Consider the following 18,133-nt stretch of genomic DNA (forward strand, 5'->3'; position numbering starts at 1 on the left):
AGTCTCTATATCATGTTTTGATCTTGAAAATGGTTTTCAATAAGATGTAACACCATAAATTTATCTTTATGTTATATGTAAAGAATATGAGTTATCCTTACATCGAAACTTTAATGGAGATCTATAATATTTTTTTTTTCGAGAATGTTGCACAGACTTTATCTTATGACCCGGAATTCAAATTGATCCGTTACACAAGACACTCGTTCCTCTTTTATCATTAACCCCAAGGCAGAATAGAGTCACTGTCAGTGTGAAGCGCGTAACTGTCTCCAATAAATTTCAAAATTATCGTGTTATAATATAAGTCCCTTATTCTTAAATTGTACTGCCCAGGTTTGTTTGTCTGCTTGTTTAGAATTTTTACGGGGGAGCACTGATAATATAACCAGAAGCTTCAAAATTTATGCTTATTCGTTACTATGGGGTATGTCTCTCCATTTTATATCCGTTAGACCACTGTATACAGAACTGATAGAATCAACTGATATCTCCCGTGCTTTAATGATGAAAGAAGAATGCGTTTGTACGGCTTGGGCACATAAATAGCATCAGACTAGTAACAATAAGAGCGCCGGGTGCGTCAATTGGAACAATACGACTACTGTAATTTATTTTTTCAATCAATTTAATACAGATCGCCAATTCTTAAAGCATCTTTAACTCTAATGACGATTATAGAAATAACAGTTCTATCTTAATCTTGTAAATGTCTCTCTCCCCCCAATCTGACTCTAGAATTATTTATCTCAATTCCTTATCGAAAAAATTAAAATAAAAGATAATAGGACCGAGCCTTAGTTTCTTGTCATACACAAGGATTTCTAATCGTTTATTGTACATTTATGCTGTCTCGGAAAGAAATCTTTCTCGGCCCACGTTACGCAATTCCAAATAAAAACTCGCGCCATAAATCCCACTTTTTAGATATGATGAATAAGATTTTTTTTTTTGTGTGTTTTTTTAGGATAAGCATAAAATATTATACACAATTTGTCAAATTTCACAAATTAGACATTACATTCATCTGTGTACAATATAAATGTTTACAAAAAAAACTTGATTAAATAAAACGATCACGTAGCACTTTTCATTAATATAGTATCTTAACATATGGTTTTTCCGCTTATTGAGTACAAACGAGAACGCATATCCTTTACTAGGAAATTCATAAAAAAAAAAAAATATAGCACATGCCCCTAAAACTTTAAGAAGTTCCCTTATAAGCGACGAAAATAAAATCATTCGTTTTAAAATAAAAGGATAGGTTAATCTAGTCAAAATTGAAACCCTGGGATTTAGGCAGGGTGGGGGTAATAGACGTTTATTAATTGTAAAGATAGATCTATTCAGACTTAAATCTCCAAGAAGAGGTCAGCCCGTCCACCCTGGTTTTTTTGGAGGCCGTGCGAAATGCGCCGAGCTATAATGACACGGTAACATATAAAGAAACGATTGAAAGATCATATTTTAAATCCCACGAAAGTTCAGGTTTTAGCTGGATCACAACATGTGGTTGCCTTTTTTTTTTTACTACCATGGGAAATAGAAAGTTTTCATTTATTTCCCTATTTGACATTCTTCTGCGGAGAGGGACGAATTGAGAATATGATAGCAAAGACAGATCGTGCAACGTTAGTCCAAGTGTGACTTGACTATATGAAAAAAAAAGGTACAAGACCAATCATATTCTGGACATTCTTTTTGTGATGAGGGTTCCTAATGCAGAGGTTATTATGTAATAATTGTCTTTACATTATGCTATCTTATCGATTTCTGGAGGGCAGAAATAATAACAATAATAATACGAAAAAAAACCTACGCCAACTACAAAAAATAAATGTTTGTATGAATGCATTAGTAAACATAAACGGTATTACTATTAAGTACTGACCCGATAATACATTTAAACTAAAAGGGTTAATTCATAAAAAAAAAAATTAATTTATGATCCCGGCTTACGTTCATTTAACACGTCGTCTGCTATCTTGATAAATTGAAATGTCACAATTTGGACACACCGTTTGGAAATACATTTCTGTCCCTATAAACAATTAATATTTCATGCACGATCATGTGGTTAATGTGAGCAGGTTACCCGAGTTGATGCAGTGAACTGTGGAACTTTGATAGGACGATGCTTTATTTGAATATTTGACAAAGGTTTTAAATGACGATGAAAATTAAAAAGTGAAGATATTTATTACATGCAATCTATTATATGCTTATAATGAAAATAGGGGGGGAATATTAGGTAAGAGGCTAAAATAAATTGGATTTAAACCTCAATCTTGACACCATTGATAGCTGCTTCTTTATCAATGACGGAAGCTAATCTGCGGAGAGCTTCATCCATGTTCGTCTTTGTTACATTGCTGAAAGAGACACGAACATAGTTGTTCATGTTACCTTGAGGCATAAAGGCCAAACCTGGGATAGCCAAGACATTTTCTTTAAGTGCTTTTGTCATAATCAAATCATAGGAGTCTGTGATACCACCCAACAAACGAAGCCAGACAAACATACCAGCATTAGGAACAACCCATTCTGCGCGACCCTTCATACGATGATTAAGACATTCAACAAATTCATCGCGTTTCTCACGATAGAAATCAGCAACACGGTCAACGTGGTCCAAAAATCCTTGATGTCCCCACTTTTCTAAAAGTCCAAAGGTCATAGCTTGAGGAATACCGGAAGGCTGCAAGTTGGTGACCATGGTATGCATGTTGATACGTTCAATAAGAGCGTGAGGACCAGTAACCCAACCAATTCTTAAACCGGAAGATAAGATCTTACTCATACTGTCACAGCGGAGAACACGAGCGTCGACATCCATGGAAAAGTAAGATGGAGTACGATCTCTGGTATACTGCAAGAAGTAATAAGGGTCATCTTCAAGGATGAGAATATCATACTTGGAGCAGATCTTATAAACAGCTTGCTTACGTTCCAAAGTAGCACTGATACCTGTAGGATTACCACCGCTAGGGATTGTGTAGAGACAATGAGGACGAGGTTGATCTTTCTTGCCATTCGGGTTACTCTCAGGCCAGTTAGCAAGCATACGGTCTAAAGCTTCAGGAACAAGTCCAAATTCATCAGTGGGGATATCAGCAAGATCACAATTTAAATTTTCAAGGAAAGATAAGGCACCAGTGTAGGTAGGATTTTCTACAAGAATTGAATCACCGTCATTGATCATCATTTCAAGTGCCTTTTTTAACATAAATGGTTAGTTTTTATTTCTTGCATCCTGATTTTTTTTGGCTTTTCTTACCTTTGTCAAAAGATCTTGACTTCCTGCACCGATGGAAAGATCAAATTTTACAGGAGGATTATGTTCAATTCTTTGAAGTTCGCAAAGCCATTCGTTTAAAAGAGGTTGGCCGGCCTAAATGTTTATAAACAAATAGAAAAAGTTAGAAAACAATCGTGGGAAAAACCTTTCAAAAAAATTCATGGTACACAAAAAAAATTTACCGTCAAATCATAAGATAAGGCTCTACTAAACAATTCGTCGTCAATTTCAATCTTTTCGCCTGTCTTGAGAGTAAGAGTCATACTTGCAAATGGAAAAGTTGCAGGGTTAGGTTGGCCAGCGCCAAGAGAGATCTGATTAGCAAGTTAGTACATAGAATTATGACAGTTCATATTTCAAATGATATTACCATTGATTTACAATTCATGTAAGGCATCAAAGCACGAACTATTGAGAGAAAAGTGAAAAGATGAATTAAAACCCGCTGATAATATCTATGTTTAATTCTACTTACTGGCTGAAGGGTTTCTAGCCTTGCTAGTTTTGCTAATGTGCTTTGAGTAGTCCATGCTTCTGTTTAATTTTCTAGATTCTAATAGTTATAAAAAATAAAAGAGAAAACAATCTATTGTTTTTGCCCTTTTATGTTCTTCCATCTTATCTGCCAATTCAAATCCAGTTCTTCATCCCGAATAAAGATACGGTCCAACCGCAAGAAAAAAAAAGAGATAATCTACGTCAATCTAATTGATGCAACTGATTGGTTTAGAAGTGCGATTTATTGGAACCAGATTTTTTTTCTTTCTTTTTGACAGATGATTAGTCATACTCAATGTAGGATGAAATGCATAAATGCCTTTTGTTTATGTTTCCGTAAATGGGTTTGATTATGATTTACACGTAAATAAACCATCTTTTATGTCCGGGATATCGGAGTAAAATCGTTTCTCTTTTTTCTCGTATGGACTGCCCGTAAAATCGCTAGCGTTATTGCTGCGATCCAAATAATGAAGATAAACGAAAACATCAAATATATAATTTTCATTAAAAAGGTACCAATCAGCGTTTAATTTCTCCATATAAACCCCCCCAATCTTGGTCTAGAATGCCAGCTTAGGGTTTCATGGATTAAAGGAAAATTCTCTGATGAATTTTATGACGGCAGATTGTAATCTGAGCTCAGGCAGCGTCGCTTATTTGGTATTTCTTACAAAGATAATACAGTAGTAAACCGTAAGACTTCAAATTGTACATCAACTTGAAAAGGTTGCGCAAATATGGATTATGACATGTCTGCATGTGTCATTCCGATTTTATTTTGGGTCCCGACGAGAAAGATTGATACCATTGGTAGGACCAACCTGCTTTTAATACCAACATGAAAAAAGAAACTTCAAATAATGCGGCGAGAGCAATACTTCACTCAATTTACGACACCAAATTTTTTGTATAAGCTGAATTCATAGGACTTCAAAATATCTACTAATATCAGTCTTAGTGCATCAAGATTGTTATTCTGATAAAAAAACAATGCCATCTGATCACGAAACTGTTGTGTCTAGAAGTGTGGTTACTGGAGATTCTTTCGAAATGGCGTCTGCTTTATTAATCGAATCTATGCCAAGGAATACGTATGTCATTATAACACTGTGCATGTACGTCAAAATTTGTGATGTTTCAGACACACTTATTTTACGTTTGCTTTCGTATATATTTTCGGGCAATCCGAATTCTTCTATAATGAATATGAGGTAGTTATGTGCCTTCTTTTAAAAGATATAGAAATCAAATTGTAGAGCCAGGACTAATAACACAAATAGGATTGCTCCTCGTCTATGGAACTGTGGTATGGCTGCTTGCTTGATCATGGTTAATATTGTTCGTTCAATTCGTGCTGGAAACGGTATCCCCCCAAGATTTCGACGTGGAGAGGCTCCAGGACCAACGAAGAAGAGCAAGGACCCAAAATGACCAAGCAAACATTAGAAATGTTCGTCAACGATTTTTTTTTTTTTACATTTTGATCTTATATTTTCTGAAAATAGTGTACAAGAGGCTAATTGAAATTGCTTTTAAATAAACGGGTCTCTTAGGGACAGCCAAATTTTCTTAGGAACAGCCATTTTTCTTAGGGACAGACAGGGTGCGCGTAGTCGTAATGTTGGGATTATGATACTTTTGTAGACATCAAGAGGTCAATATAACTTAACAGCTCGAAATATATACACAATTATTACAACGAACATATTGTAAACCAGTATATGTGTTTTACAGCTTACTTTCAGCTTCTCGTTTGGACGTTAACTTAATATTTCTGCGTAAGATTAAGATCAAACGAGCTCAAAGGTGAAAGAATGATGATAGAATTGTCAAAATAAGTACAAATTGTTTAATATACATTTATTCGTAATTTTTACATTGTTTTTGATTGTATATCCTTGTTCCCAGGTCTACAGAACATCCAAATCACAGATCTTACGTTGCGACTACGTGCACTTTGGCTGACCCTAAGGAAAATTTGGCTGTCCCTAAGAAAAGCGTTAAATGAACATATAAAGACACGGGCTGCGGTTGACAATTGTTCGGGCATGGCACCTCTCTCAGGGTAGTAATTCTTCAGATAAAGACTAAAATATGGAAATTTCATCTGTTTTAAGAATCAAAGTATATATGTACTAAATATTTCTATATTTTCTGTCAATCATTGTCGACTTCTGTCACGAACGTTGCATTAATGTGTTACAATGTACTTTTTGACCTCCCCCATTGAAAAACATGAAAGGGGGGTGACGGTTAAAAATAAAAATGATTGCGTCACTTTTTTAATTTTTTTGCTATTTTTTTTTTGTACAGGACAAAAAAGAGCAAACCCCCCGTCCTCGTTTTTATTTTCTTAACAAATTTAATATTTTTCCTCTAAAAATGTCAATTGCTCGTATTGCCATTCGCTCCGTTGCCTTCAAGGTAAAATGAGCACCCAAAAAAAACACGACATGGTCAACTCAACATCTATTTTATTATTATCATAGTCTGCTCGTGCTGCTGTCCCCACTATGGCCGCTCGTAGCTTCGCCGGTGCTGCTGTTATGCAAAAGGGTAAGACAGGAACGACAAAGTGTATCGAAAAGAGGATAAAGAAGCTCATATGCTATCTGCTATTATAGATGTCATTCAAGATTTGTTCATCAAGGAATTGAAGGCATACAAGCCTCAACCCGTCGTAAGTTTTCTTAATTCAATGGAGAGGGTCATTGTATTAATTGTTTTATTTTTGTCATGTATAGTCTGCCTCTGACGAGTCTTCTGCTAAGGAATTAAAGCTCCCTGCTGCCCCTGCTGTAAGTGATAGGAAGTGAATTAGTGTGGGGTAAAAAAAAGAAACATAACTGAATTTATATGTATTTTAAGGTTCCTCAAGTTGATGCTGATTTGACTCAACAATTGGCTGCTTACGATGCCGAGCCCGAGGAGGTTGCCAACTAAATGTTTTTTTACCTCTTCATTTTTTTTTATTTGAAAGCATAAAAAATATCCCTAAAATATAAACCAAAATAAAAAAAAAGTGCAGTGTGTATAATAATATAAATTGTATATCTGAAGCTCTCTCTCAATTTTTATTCTTTTTTTTTATTATTATTATTATTGTAATGAGAACGTTTTCGGTTGGAAATATCGCAAGGTTTGCAATACTCACACCTATTCTTGTCATTCTATTGACAATTGGTTGGTACCAACAAGCCATTCGTCATGTCAACCTTCCAGATTATAAAGAAAAAGAACCATCGTTTATTGTTGCAGGATATTATATCAACTGGGGCATTTATGACCGCAAATATAACGTTGTGGACCTGAAGGCCGAGAAATTATCTCACATCTTGTATGCATTTGCCAATGTCAATCTTGATGGCACCATTATTCTCGGTGTAAGTCTATATCGATGATTCTACTGCTTATTTTTAAGAAACTTGCTATTTTAGGACCCTTGGGCTGATACTGATATTAAATTCCCAAAAGGTACATATATAAAAAATGCATGAAAATAGAAAACTTATCCTGAGTGGTGTACAACTAGATAAAACATTGGATGGCGTACAAGATCCTTGGAAAGAAAATGATCAAGATTTACACGGCAATTTCAAGCAACTTTCCTTATTAAAAAAAAAATATCGACATGTAAAAGTGTCACTTAGTGTGGGTGGCTATTCATGGAGTTCTAATTTTTCAGCTATTGCTTCCAGTACAGAATCTCGAGCAACATTTACAAAAACAGCGATTGAACATCTTGAAAACCTCGGATTGGATGGCATTGATATTGATTGGGAGTTTCCTCAAGATACCACCGATGCTGAAAATTATGTATTGCTCTTAAAAGAAGTACGCGTTGCCTTGGATAATTATCAATCCACTAATGACCCAACCAATAGTCCCTTTTTATTGTCAGTAGCTATGCCATGCGGACCCGAGAATTACAATATACTGAAGCTAGAGGAAATGTCCCAGTACGTAGACATATTCTATATGATGGCATATGATTTCGCCGGTGATTGGGATAAAAAGACGGGACATCAATCCAATCTTTTCGGTGGTCCGTTAAATGTGGATCAAGCAGTAAAACACTTTGAAAAAGCAGGTGTTCCATCCAAAAAGATTGTGATGGGATTACCCATGTACGGAAGAGGCTTTTCAAATACTATCGGAAGACCTGGTTCGTCCTATCATGGTATACCCGATGGTTCTTGGGATAAGGGCTCTTTTGACTACAAAGATTTGCCTAGAAAAGGAGCAAAAGAGCACTTTGATGAAGAGCTGGGTGCCTCCTGGTCATATGACGAGGATAAACGAGAGTTCGTCACGTATGATTCTCCTGCAGTTGCACAGTTAAAATGTGATTATATCAGGGAAAGACAATTAGGTGGTGCCATGTTCTGGGAGTTGAGCGCAGATGCTGTTAGCGACGACAGAAGCCTGTTGGAGACTGTGTATCAAAATCTCGGATCGCGTTTAAATACAGATGAAAATCATTTGGTATACCCCCATAGCTCCTTTGACAATGTCCGTTCTACTTAAAACTAAATATTTTCTGGCCTCCACGGTTAATGTTTGCTTTTGAACAATGTTCCTTATTGAATGTAATAGCTCAATTCTCATATTTTGTACAGTGTTCTACTATTTAAACGAATAAAAATTTCAATTTATTAATTGGCAGTAGGATGTTTGACCAATAATTCACACGATACAAATGTAGACTTCCGCTTGGAATTAATAAACGGGTCTCTTAGGGACAGCCAAATTTTCTTAGGGACAGCCAAATTTTCTTAGGGACAGCCATTTTTCTTAGGGACAGCCATTTTTCTTAGGGACAGCCATTTTTCTTAGGGACAGCCATTTTTCTTAGGGACAGCCATTTTTCTTAGGGACAGCCAGGGTGCACGTAGTCGTAATGTTGGGATTATGATACTTTAATAGATATCGAGAGGTCAATAGAACTTAATAACTTGAAATTTATACACATTTATCACAACTAACATAGTTTAAACCAGTATATGTATTTTAAAGCTAACTTTTAGCTTCTCGTTTGGACTTAACATTAATATTTCTGCGTAAGATTTAATTCAAACGAGCTCAAAGGCGAAAGAGTGATAATAGAATTGTCAAAATAAGTATAAATCGTTTGATGTACATTTATTTGTAATTTTTACATTGTTTTTGATTGTATATCCTTGCTCCCATGTCTACAGAACATCCAAACCATAGATCTTACGTTGCGACTACGTGTACTTTGGCTGTCCCTAAGAAAAGCGATTAATAAACTATAACAAAAGTATAAGCATTTTTTTGTGTAACAAAATGAAGTGATATGCGCTCTTTTTTAAAGTGTCGTGTATGAAAAGAATACACAACCAGTGGACAAAACGTAAGAAAATGAATTTTCGGACAAAAATTGCTTTTTTTTACCTGTAATGATCTTAATCCTCACTTAAAAGGAAACCGCGTTTGATACGGCGATACGATAATGAGAACTTGTTAGGCTTATTGTTAAGTTTTCTTGAGTTTAAAAGCCTCTGGTCTTCCTTCGTCTGACCAAATCGCCTTTGAGATTATCATTATATTTCTGGCAGCATTCACGTCCCTTTGCCACACCTTTTCACATTTTTGGCAGCAAAGAACTCCACTACCCTTAAATCTGGGGATTTTAATCACCTTTAGGTCATCAAAATAACATCAAATGCATACTTTGGATGTTTTATATCGATCAACTCACCTCCTTTTTAGAAAAATTGTAATTGGGGTAATCTTTGGACCTTTGTTTATGGCCTGTTTGTTAGCATCTTCTACAAACTTCGGCTGTCGGACCCAAGTCAATCTTTCTTTTACCTAACTTTTTTTAGATTTAACAGTAAAACTTTGCTTTCTTTTTTTTGATAGAGTAAGAGCCCACTTTAAACATGTTAAAATATAGCACTATAAACAGTAAATGTTATCACAAAATTACCATCATTTGCAGAAGATTCTCTGTAGAACAAGCAATTAAAATGGTTTTTGTTCACATTCCCTTCGTCATGGCAATCTATGTATTCAGGTCATTTTTGTAAAATATATATACGTTGAGTATACGTTAGTCCTTTATTTGTAAAGCTCTACCTTTGAAACAATCGTCATCTTCTCTTGTATTTATTTTAGATAGAACATCTCTTTTCTTGATAACAACATTTTTAATCATAGTGCAATTGAGAAAATTAAAATAACATTTGACCACAAGTTTGTTTTATGTCTAAAAGAGAAGAGAGGCATCCAAAATCATTATTCATTCAGCTTAAGTATTAACCGTGTATTATGTGTAGTTAGCGCTTGATTATCAAATGCTTTTAGAAGCAAATCTGCTTTGTCTTTACTGGCGTTCGCCGCAATACGCTCATCAAATTTTGCCAGCACAAGCTTTTTATCATTTTAATAAGCTATTTCTTTTGAGCTCTCAATAATATTCTATTTTTACATCTTTTAAAATTTTGGAGCAGTGTTTATTAGTTAATTCGTGTAATTGTTGTGAGTCGCACTAAAACCAAAAAGGAATATTTCTGCTGTGTAGATAAAAAACGGCAAAAGGCATCACATTGTGGAATATCTCCGTGAGTCAACCTTAATTTTGTGTCTAACTTCCTTTGTTCCCATATACTGCTTAAAAACTAATTTCCTAGATTTTTGGGTTATAAATGTCTATCTAAACAACATCTTTTAATTTTTCGAGACTTTTCAAAGATTTTATCTGTGGAAAATACAATATACCGTCTATCTTTGTGTGTGTTTAAAAAACGTGGAACTGCTGTTTTCCCCGCACCGAGAAAACCCAGCAGCCTTCTAACTAATATTGCAAAATATATCACCTGATGCTAGTTAATTATAGCATGATGTATAGTCAAAGTTTCAATATAGCTTAGCGAAAAATAATGTTTAATTATTGGGATGTCTATGCGTACATTTTTGTCTGTTTCCGTGTGTGTGCTTGGGACAATTGAAACTTAGTTAAGGCCAATGTATGACTCTTACCGAAAACTAGATGGAAACCCAGAATTTCTATATCTGCTTTTTTTTTCAAACACCTCGAACCAGTCACCTTTTTTTGTTTTTGGGTATGTATTCTGAAAAAAACTTTTTTTTGAATGTTTCTTTGTTTGTTTCATTCTTTTTAAATTTTTTTCTTTGCACATCAAACCGGGATTTTATTTTTTTGATAAGAAAGACTATCCCCCACCTTGCTAAAAAAAATACAAAACAATCATGGATACGAAAGTAGAAAACCCGACGATTCATGATGCTGAATCGATTCCGTCTCAGGCTCAAAATCAGTTTGAAGCGTATGCACCAGCCGATGTACCTAACCTTTGGAAAGTCTTCAAGTCACAAGTAGGCACCAAAGAAGGTTGGTGGGGTGAATTTGATTGGAATACCATGTGTATGCCTTCCGTCTTTGTTAAGGATAAGAAGCATACTCCCTTTTGGGGTTTAAACAGTCGTTTGCCTTTGGGTTTAGCACTCGTTATGGGCTTTCAGCATTCATTAGCCATGGTAATATTTTGTTTGTTTGCCTTTGTCGTTATTTGTTTGTTTATTCGATTTTTTTTTTTTTTTTTTTTTTTTGACAGGTCAGTGGTGTGGTTACACCAATCTTGATCATGACGGGCTCAGGTCCTACTGCTTTGAATTTAACAACGGCTGATCAACAATATCTTTTATCCGCAGCTTTGATCACCTCTGCACTTTTATCATTGATTCAAATTACACGTTTTAAAATCTGGAGAACAAGTAAGCGCATACTCATCATAGATGAAAAGTAGAAAAATCATATTCACATACATATTAGGCTTTTATGTGGGTACTGGTTTACTCAGTGTAGTCGGTCCAAATTTCGCTAGTATTCCTGCTGCCAGTGCCGTAATTAAAAATATGTATGCTAGTGGATTTTGTCCTACCAACGTCTTGGAAGATGGCACTATTCAAAACTTGCCTTGTCCTAATGCATGGGGAGCCATTTTAGGAACATGTAAGGCTCATTACTTTTTTGTGGCGAAAATCTCTTTTTCTAACAAATAGAATTAGCCATGGTATGCTCGTTTTTTGAGATGGGCATGAGTTTCTTACCACCAAAGACAATCAAACGACTTTTCCCACCTATTGTATCTGGCACCACAATTTTATTGATTGGATGCTCCGTGATCAGTACAGCCTTAAAGGATTGGGCAGGTGGATCTGGTGGTTGTGCCTCTATGCCTGCCTCTGGATTTTACAGTAAATGTCCCAACATCGATGCACCCAATGCACTCTCTTGGGGTAGCCCACAATTTTTGGGGCTTGGTTTTGTTGTATTTGCCACTATTGTCTTGATTGAGAACTTAGGTTCGCCATTCATGAAGAGTTCTCAAATTGTGATTGGATTGATTTTAGGCTTGATCGTGGCAGCAGCGTGCGGTTATGTAGATCATAGTGCAATCGATACTGCCCCTGCTATTACATTTGTGTGGACACGTACTTTTCCTATTCAAGTGTATGGTCCGGCCATCATACCGTTCCTAATTGTGTACCTGGATAATATGTTGGAAAGTATTGGTGATATTACCGCCTCATGTGACGTATCCGGTGTAGAAGTAGAAGGACAAGTATTCCAGAGTCGTATCCAAGGTGGACTACTTGCCGATGGTATTAATTCATTTTTAGCAGCCTGTATGACCATCAGTCCTGTAGTAACGTTTGCACAAAACAATGGTGTGGTGGCCATGACGCGTTGTGCTAATCGTATTGCAGGTTATTGCTGTTGCTTTTTTATCTTGATTTATGGAGTCTTTGGCAAGATTTCCGCTGTATTTTTAGCCATCCCTTCCTCTGTCTTGGGTGGAATGAACGCTTTTTTGTTTGCTTCAGTTACTGTATCAGGCATCCGTATTCTTGCTTACCTTGAATGGACAAGACGAGATCGATTCATTGTAACATGCTCTTTAGCGCTTGGTTTGGGTGTGACCTTGGTGCCTTCTTGGTTCACGCATGTATTTAATTATACAGGTGATAATGAGGCCTTACAAGGTTTTTTGAGTGCAATTGAAACGATTGTGGATACAGGTTACTGTATTGGGTCTTTAATGGCCATCTTTTTGAACTTGGTTGTGCCAGCTGAATGGGGACCAGAAACCATGAAAGAGTTGGAAGAAAAAGAACGACTTGAACTTGAACAATTACGTGATGGCTTTATTCATAACTCTGTAGTGGATGAAAATACCCAAGAAGAAATGAGCACCACCCGTACTATCCAAGCTTAGGCAAAAATTATTTTTGTTTATGTACATAGATATTTTTTTTTTTTAACTCTATATAAATTTTTTATTTATGCTATACTTTTTTATATTATATGATGTTACACGATTAGTTTAATAGTCAGGGTTTGATTCTTTTCCTATTCTGGCGCTTCTGATTTGTTTTGATCTGGATTTCTTGTTTTCGTCGTACAGGTATTTCTTATCCACGTTACTTAAACCAGCTGTGCTGATGCCTCCTCCTTCCTCATCGGAGTCATCTGAATCATCTTGTGGACGACCTACGAAACCTGTCGAATAACGGAAGATATCCTTCATCATTGAGTTTGTCTATACATATTTATTTATTTATTTAGCATGCATTTCATTTTGTTTTGTCATTGCCATAAAGTTACCTTTAAATGATGCTGAAATCCTGGTCCTAAACATCTCCTAAACGAGTTCAAGGGCAAGATCTTAGACCAGCCACGGAAAGATAAAACTTTGCCCCCAATCTTGAGCTCTTCCACTGGTTTTTCATTATCCTCCACGGTTCTCACAATGTCACGAAAAACAGATTTTTGTTCAACACGATCACTCTTAGCTCGACGACGGCTGCTATCGACGGATAAATCCTTTAATGTGTGAATTAAACCGTCCATATTATCATATTCCGGTTTTACTGCATCCTCATCCTCTTCTTCATCATCCTCTGCATCTGCATTTAAAAATACATTGGCACTTTCAAACATGAGGCCAATATTTTCTCCTGCTGCAATACGAACGTCTTTATCTGAGGACTCTAATAACATTTCGTGCATTGGCATCACTCTACGAATAAAAAAGTTAGTTTTTATCTCCATTCTAAGTTATCATAGTCGAGACTTACTTTTCAAGCTCTTCCCATAATATATCGAAATCGACGAATCCAGTTGAAAAGGAAGATGCATACAAAATACCGTAGGCTCTAAGAGACTCTGCAAATAATTGATCACATTCTTGAGGGGATAATTCATCAACGTTAAAATCTGCACCGTCAGTTTCGATCAGATCGAACAGATATTCTCGTACGAGTTGTTTATCAATATCCGAAGCCGCAGTATACGTGATCAATGCCAAGGTTTGGAGACACTAAAATTGGAGAGATTTAGGATATACATACATTGAAAATAAAAATGAATAGAAACGTTACACTCATTTTGATTTCTACATCTGGGCTATTCTTGATAGCACTTCTGAGACATGATAAAATACGTCTGTATAGATCATCCGCTTCACCTTCCGAGATATCATCCAAGTTGATAAAGGTTAATGCGATAGCCCGCGCAGCGAGGCAAGCTTCTTTTGTACTATTATTCTTGGCAACGGATTTCTTTAATAATCCCAAAATCTCTTCCAATCGATTTTCGATTTGAGAAAATACATGATGATTTGAGAAGATATTTGTAATAATTTCCAATGACTCTTCTCGAGTACTGCTTTTCTGTTAGTTGTACTGCTGTCAACTAAATTTTTCTGCTTTTTTTTTTTTTTTACCTTGTTCGACTTTCGGAAAGATCGTCAATGGCTTGATTCATCTTTTCAGTCCAGCCAGGACCTGTAATTTTTACTTCTTCTACAGGCTCTTCCTGTTTCGTTTTACTACTTTTCTTTGGTGCCATTGTTTAAAGCGATAAAATAAAGAAGAAAAAATGAATTGAAACCCTAAAAGTTATTTATTTTAGTACGAGCGGTGACCGTCTATTTTTATGATTACCGCAGTTTGTGTCATGCAACATTCTTTTGGGTTTTAAAGATCCGATACAGATCACGCTATTTTAATTTACATCATAGTTGTGTAACTTTTAAAAGTTTGACAAGACCGCAGTAAACATTTCAACCCACAAACATTGTCATCTGCCGCACATCAAAAACTATGATAAACTAGTTTTGCACCTGGTTTATTATTGCGCATTATACCAACGTTGCGAGTAATTGTGAAAACTTTAACTGACATTATATTTCTAAAAACATCTATTCGGCAAAACTTTGGCCATAACTTCAGCTTAGGCAATCAATTTGTCTCAAACATGACAACATTCGACTCTATTTATTACTATACACCCTAATCACAGCTAGTCCATTTATTTGAGATAACGAACACTCAATAAAATTAGACACCCATTGATAAATAACATCCACCGTTTCGACATATATCTTATCCACATTACCAGATCGAATAGGATTCCATCCTACTGTCGATTGGTAAAATTTTTTTGGAATCTTTCAGTAAACTGTGGTCTTTTATTAATGACTTTTATTGGAGTAAGAAACATTTTATTACGATATTAATTTTTATAAAAGTATAAATATATACGTCTTATCTAGTGAATGTCAGGTTTCTGTACTTGGTCTCTTCTTGCGGTCTTGGTGTTAGGTTTTTGTGCTTCATCCCCGTGAACAGAGTCTGCGGAACGGGGATCAACTGTATCAGGACGTTCCAACTTCCCTTTTGACGACATCTGAGCCGAAGAATCTAGTACGCTTGTGGCTCCGGGAGCAGAAGTATTATTTGGGATATGAGGTGCATGAGTAAAATGATCTTTAGGAAGGTACATATCGGCTTCTTCTGCGTAATTATCTTGGATTTTATCCCAATCCACCCCTGTCTTTTCTTTTTTCTTGTTTCTTCTCTTTTTAATTATGCAGAATATTATGACGGCCAATATCATTAGTCCCTAAAATAAAATGGAAATAAGAAGTTAATTTTATACAGCCAACTAACAACGATGTAGTGTCGTATTTACTGCAACTGAGACACCGACACCAATACCAATAGTAGCAGCAGAAGTCAGACCTTTTCTTGGGTTGTCAGCATCAGTATCTGAAGATCCGGGAACTGTGTCTGTTGGTGAAGCGGCTGAACTGTTCAATTTATTTAATAAAGTGATCATTAAAGGCTCTGTAACGTCTAGTATGAGTATATTTTCAGCCAGTTTAGTCTCAGTCTCGGTTCCATATACAATAAATAACGTGCTGTTGGTTATTGCAATAGCTAAATACATTTAATGTAAGCCATTTGTGCTTTACATATTTTGCAGTATTTGTGTTCTGTACCTGAATGTCGGCTTCTGGCTAAATTAACACCTGCATCTACTGGAATAACTTGTGGAGTCCATTGGTAAGAGTCAAGATCCAAAATGTAGCAATAATCTGCTAGAGCTAGAAAGGTCAAGATTCGTTAGTTGATTTATTCAAATGGAAGTATTGTTTTGCCATTACGTCTATCTGAGTCGTCGTTCTGTCCACCGTATATGAGAACATGCCTCTGATTGGGGCCCACTATATTTTCAATTTAGGTTAGTATGTATGACACTCTATTATAATTAGAATATCATCTTTTTTTTTAAAAAAAACATACCCAAGGTAGCGGAATGTCCGTATCGAGGAGCAGGTCCCTGCCCCCACATTGTTTTTCTTCCCCAGCTTTGGCTTGTGAAGTTATATAAGTCGATGGTCTTAAAGCCAGGCAAATCATCGTAAGGATCTGTAAAACCGGGTCTTCTACCGCCAAAAAAAAAAATAATGTTCATTTTATCATCAAAAATTGCCGCTTGACGATAATCAACTCTATCTACATCTTCACTTGCTGATATGTTAGGTCTCCAAGGCTATCAAAAACCATGTCAGTAAAAAGTAGTTGTTGTTAATTGAAAATATTTTGTCACAAACGTTTTCCGTATTCCCTATATCTAGCACCTCTATTTCAGTATAACCGTTTATATAATTCTCTGCAGTCTCGTTATAAGGTGTAAGGTTGTCACTGTAAATCCTTTTTAAGTTAACATGTCAAATAAAACGTTAACCTGGTATTAAACCTACATTCCAAGACCTCCATAAAGCACAAAACCGTATTTAGGAATATACACTGAGGCTGCATCAAAACTTAAATTTCATATTTTAGTCTCAAAAACTTTGTCTGAAAATTACAACTCACATCTGCCTACTTTTTGCAGGAGGATCTTCAAAATTTTGATATGTGGTCCAAGATAAAGTTTCGGCGTTGAAAGATAAAGTCTGAGGAACGCCTGATGAGTTTCCATAAATTTCCCCACCGACAACTAGCAATGTTTTTCCATCAGGTAATTGCGTAGACTGCGGATATCGTCTTGGTAATATATTTTGTGTTTTTGTATCTGTGTCGACTTTAACCCATATACTTTCGAATTCTTCTGGCTTGTCTGCACTAAAATTTGAGAGATCAAGCATGTGCATTGCGTCTGAAGGAACACTTGTCGAAATACTATCAGAACCTCCAAAACAAAATATTTTTTTAGCCAAATAGCCACATGCTAAGCAGGAAGATGAGTGAAATGCATATTTTAAAAATCATGAATTATGGTCTTACATGCACCAAACCTGGCATCACCGGAAGAATTTTGAGCCATTACATGGTTGATGCCTGTAACCAAAAAAAGCCAAAAATGTATATTAAGTTGCTTCATAAAAACAAAATTTTGAAAGTTACAAGACAAATGGCTTTTTCCCATTATTTATAGTAAAATAATAAATCCAGGTGTCACATGTAATGTAAGTTGTGAGACTTTTACACAATAATGGGAAGTATAATTATAAGCAAAGCTGATCGACTTCTTTTATAACTGGGCTAACATGTCAATGCTGCTGATTAAAGGAGCTATGTCCCATTTAGTAGGTTGGCCTAGCATGGCTAGTAAAAGCAAGAATTCTACGCAACAAAAACTTATGTATACATGTAGATAGAATGAGAAGAAGCTATTATTAGATCTGTTAGACAAAGAATAGATGGGGTTGTACAACCGAGTTTTAGCTTACTATGGCTATTATGCTAAAAACGTCTTTGTTACAGAAAAATGCTTTGTGCTGCTGCTTGAAGCTGTAAAATTGAAAGCCACATGTTCTGTGATATTTTTTATGTGTAGTCTTAAAGATCTTGAGAGATGCACTTTTGATCATCATGTTAATATGGCCAAAAGAGAATATGTTGATAAAACACTATGAGAAATTAAGACCGACATGGTGATAACCATCATGAGAAAATTATAGTTGAACTCACTCTGCATTAATCCAAGTT

General features: G+C 35.8%; 8 protein-coding genes across 8 annotated transcripts; 4 read left to right on the forward strand and 4 right to left on the reverse strand.

Moving 5' to 3' along the window:
* Nucleotides 1-2,079: 2,079 nt before the first annotated feature.
* Nucleotides 2,080-3,854, reverse strand: EV154DRAFT_600703 (pyridoxal phosphate-dependent transferase). The gene is made up of 5 exons (XM_051607182.1): nucleotides 3,777-3,854; nucleotides 3,672-3,709; nucleotides 3,484-3,615; nucleotides 3,281-3,394; nucleotides 2,080-3,217 (listed from the first exon to the last, which is right to left on the reverse strand). Exons 1-5 carry the CDS (start codon nucleotides 3,829-3,831, stop codon nucleotides 2,279-2,281), a joined length of 1,278 nt encoding a protein of 425 aa, XP_051460067.1. The 5' UTR covers nucleotides 3,832-3,854; the 3' UTR covers nucleotides 2,080-2,278.
* A 938-nt stretch (nucleotides 3,855-4,792) lies between these two features.
* On the forward strand, nucleotides 4,793-5,233 carry EV154DRAFT_479177 (uncharacterized protein; the record flags this gene model as incomplete). The annotated part of the gene is made up of 2 exons (XM_051598236.1): nucleotides 4,793-5,013; nucleotides 5,059-5,233. 2 exons carry the CDS (start codon nucleotides 4,793-4,795, stop codon nucleotides 5,231-5,233), a joined length of 396 nt encoding a protein of 131 aa, XP_051460068.1.
* Nucleotides 5,234-6,133: 900 nt separating this feature from the next.
* On the forward strand, nucleotides 6,134-6,874 carry EV154DRAFT_501076 (ATP synthase complex subunit H-domain-containing protein). The gene is made up of 5 exons (XM_051600657.1): nucleotides 6,134-6,226; nucleotides 6,292-6,358; nucleotides 6,427-6,482; nucleotides 6,547-6,600; nucleotides 6,671-6,874. Exons 1-5 carry the CDS (start codon nucleotides 6,185-6,187, stop codon nucleotides 6,743-6,745), a joined length of 294 nt encoding a protein of 97 aa, XP_051460069.1. The 5' UTR covers nucleotides 6,134-6,184; the 3' UTR covers nucleotides 6,746-6,874.
* EV154DRAFT_501078 (chitinase) lies at nucleotides 6,834-8,492 on the forward strand. The gene is made up of 3 exons (XM_051600658.1): nucleotides 6,834-7,185; nucleotides 7,240-7,276; nucleotides 7,335-8,492. The coding sequence occupies exons 1-3, from the start codon at nucleotides 6,910-6,912 to the stop codon at nucleotides 8,327-8,329; spliced, it is 1,308 nt and encodes a 435-aa protein (XP_051460070.1). The 5' UTR covers nucleotides 6,834-6,909; the 3' UTR covers nucleotides 8,330-8,492.
* Nucleotides 8,493-9,298: 806 nt separating this feature from the next.
* Nucleotides 9,299-9,983, reverse strand: EV154DRAFT_479179 (uncharacterized protein; the record flags this gene model as incomplete). Its single annotated transcript, XM_051598237.1, has 4 exons — nucleotides 9,299-9,446; nucleotides 9,525-9,630; nucleotides 9,756-9,830; nucleotides 9,905-9,983. The coding sequence occupies 4 exons, from the start codon at nucleotides 9,981-9,983 to the stop codon at nucleotides 9,299-9,301; spliced, it is 408 nt and encodes a 135-aa protein (XP_051460071.1).
* Nucleotides 9,984-10,929: 946 nt separating this feature from the next.
* Nucleotides 10,930-13,139, forward strand: EV154DRAFT_549770 (permease family-domain-containing protein). The gene is made up of 4 exons (XM_051604888.1): nucleotides 10,930-11,326; nucleotides 11,404-11,563; nucleotides 11,622-11,801; nucleotides 11,858-13,139. The coding sequence occupies exons 1-4, from the start codon at nucleotides 11,039-11,041 to the stop codon at nucleotides 13,066-13,068; spliced, it is 1,839 nt and encodes a 612-aa protein (XP_051460072.1). The 5' UTR covers nucleotides 10,930-11,038; the 3' UTR covers nucleotides 13,069-13,139.
* Nucleotides 13,140-13,176: 37 nt separating this feature from the next.
* EV154DRAFT_479181 (interferon-related developmental regulator-domain-containing protein) lies at nucleotides 13,177-14,702 on the reverse strand (the record flags this gene model as incomplete). The annotated part of the gene is made up of 5 exons (XM_051598238.1): nucleotides 13,177-13,392; nucleotides 13,458-13,872; nucleotides 13,931-14,172; nucleotides 14,204-14,516; nucleotides 14,578-14,702. The coding sequence occupies 5 exons, from the start codon at nucleotides 14,700-14,702 to the stop codon at nucleotides 13,177-13,179; spliced, it is 1,311 nt and encodes a 436-aa protein (XP_051460073.1).
* Nucleotides 14,703-15,315: 613 nt separating this feature from the next.
* EV154DRAFT_501085 (uncharacterized protein) lies at nucleotides 15,316-17,568 on the reverse strand. The gene is made up of 8 exons (XM_051600659.1): nucleotides 17,429-17,568; nucleotides 17,018-17,372; nucleotides 16,903-16,965; nucleotides 16,753-16,843; nucleotides 16,442-16,691; nucleotides 16,303-16,362; nucleotides 16,138-16,242; nucleotides 15,316-16,075 (listed from the first exon to the last, which is right to left on the reverse strand). The coding sequence occupies exons 1-8, from the start codon at nucleotides 17,523-17,525 to the stop codon at nucleotides 15,801-15,803; spliced, it is 1,296 nt and encodes a 431-aa protein (XP_051460074.1). The 5' UTR covers nucleotides 17,526-17,568; the 3' UTR covers nucleotides 15,316-15,800.
* Between the last annotated feature and the right edge of the window lie 565 nt (nucleotides 17,569-18,133).

The sequence above is a fragment of the Mucor mucedo genome (genome assembly GCF_025094135.1).
Source record: "Mucor mucedo strain NRRL 3635 chromosome Unknown EV154scaffold_23, whole genome shotgun sequence".
NCBI classification, from domain to species: Eukaryota; Fungi; Mucoromycota; class Mucoromycetes; order Mucorales; family Mucoraceae; genus Mucor; species Mucor mucedo.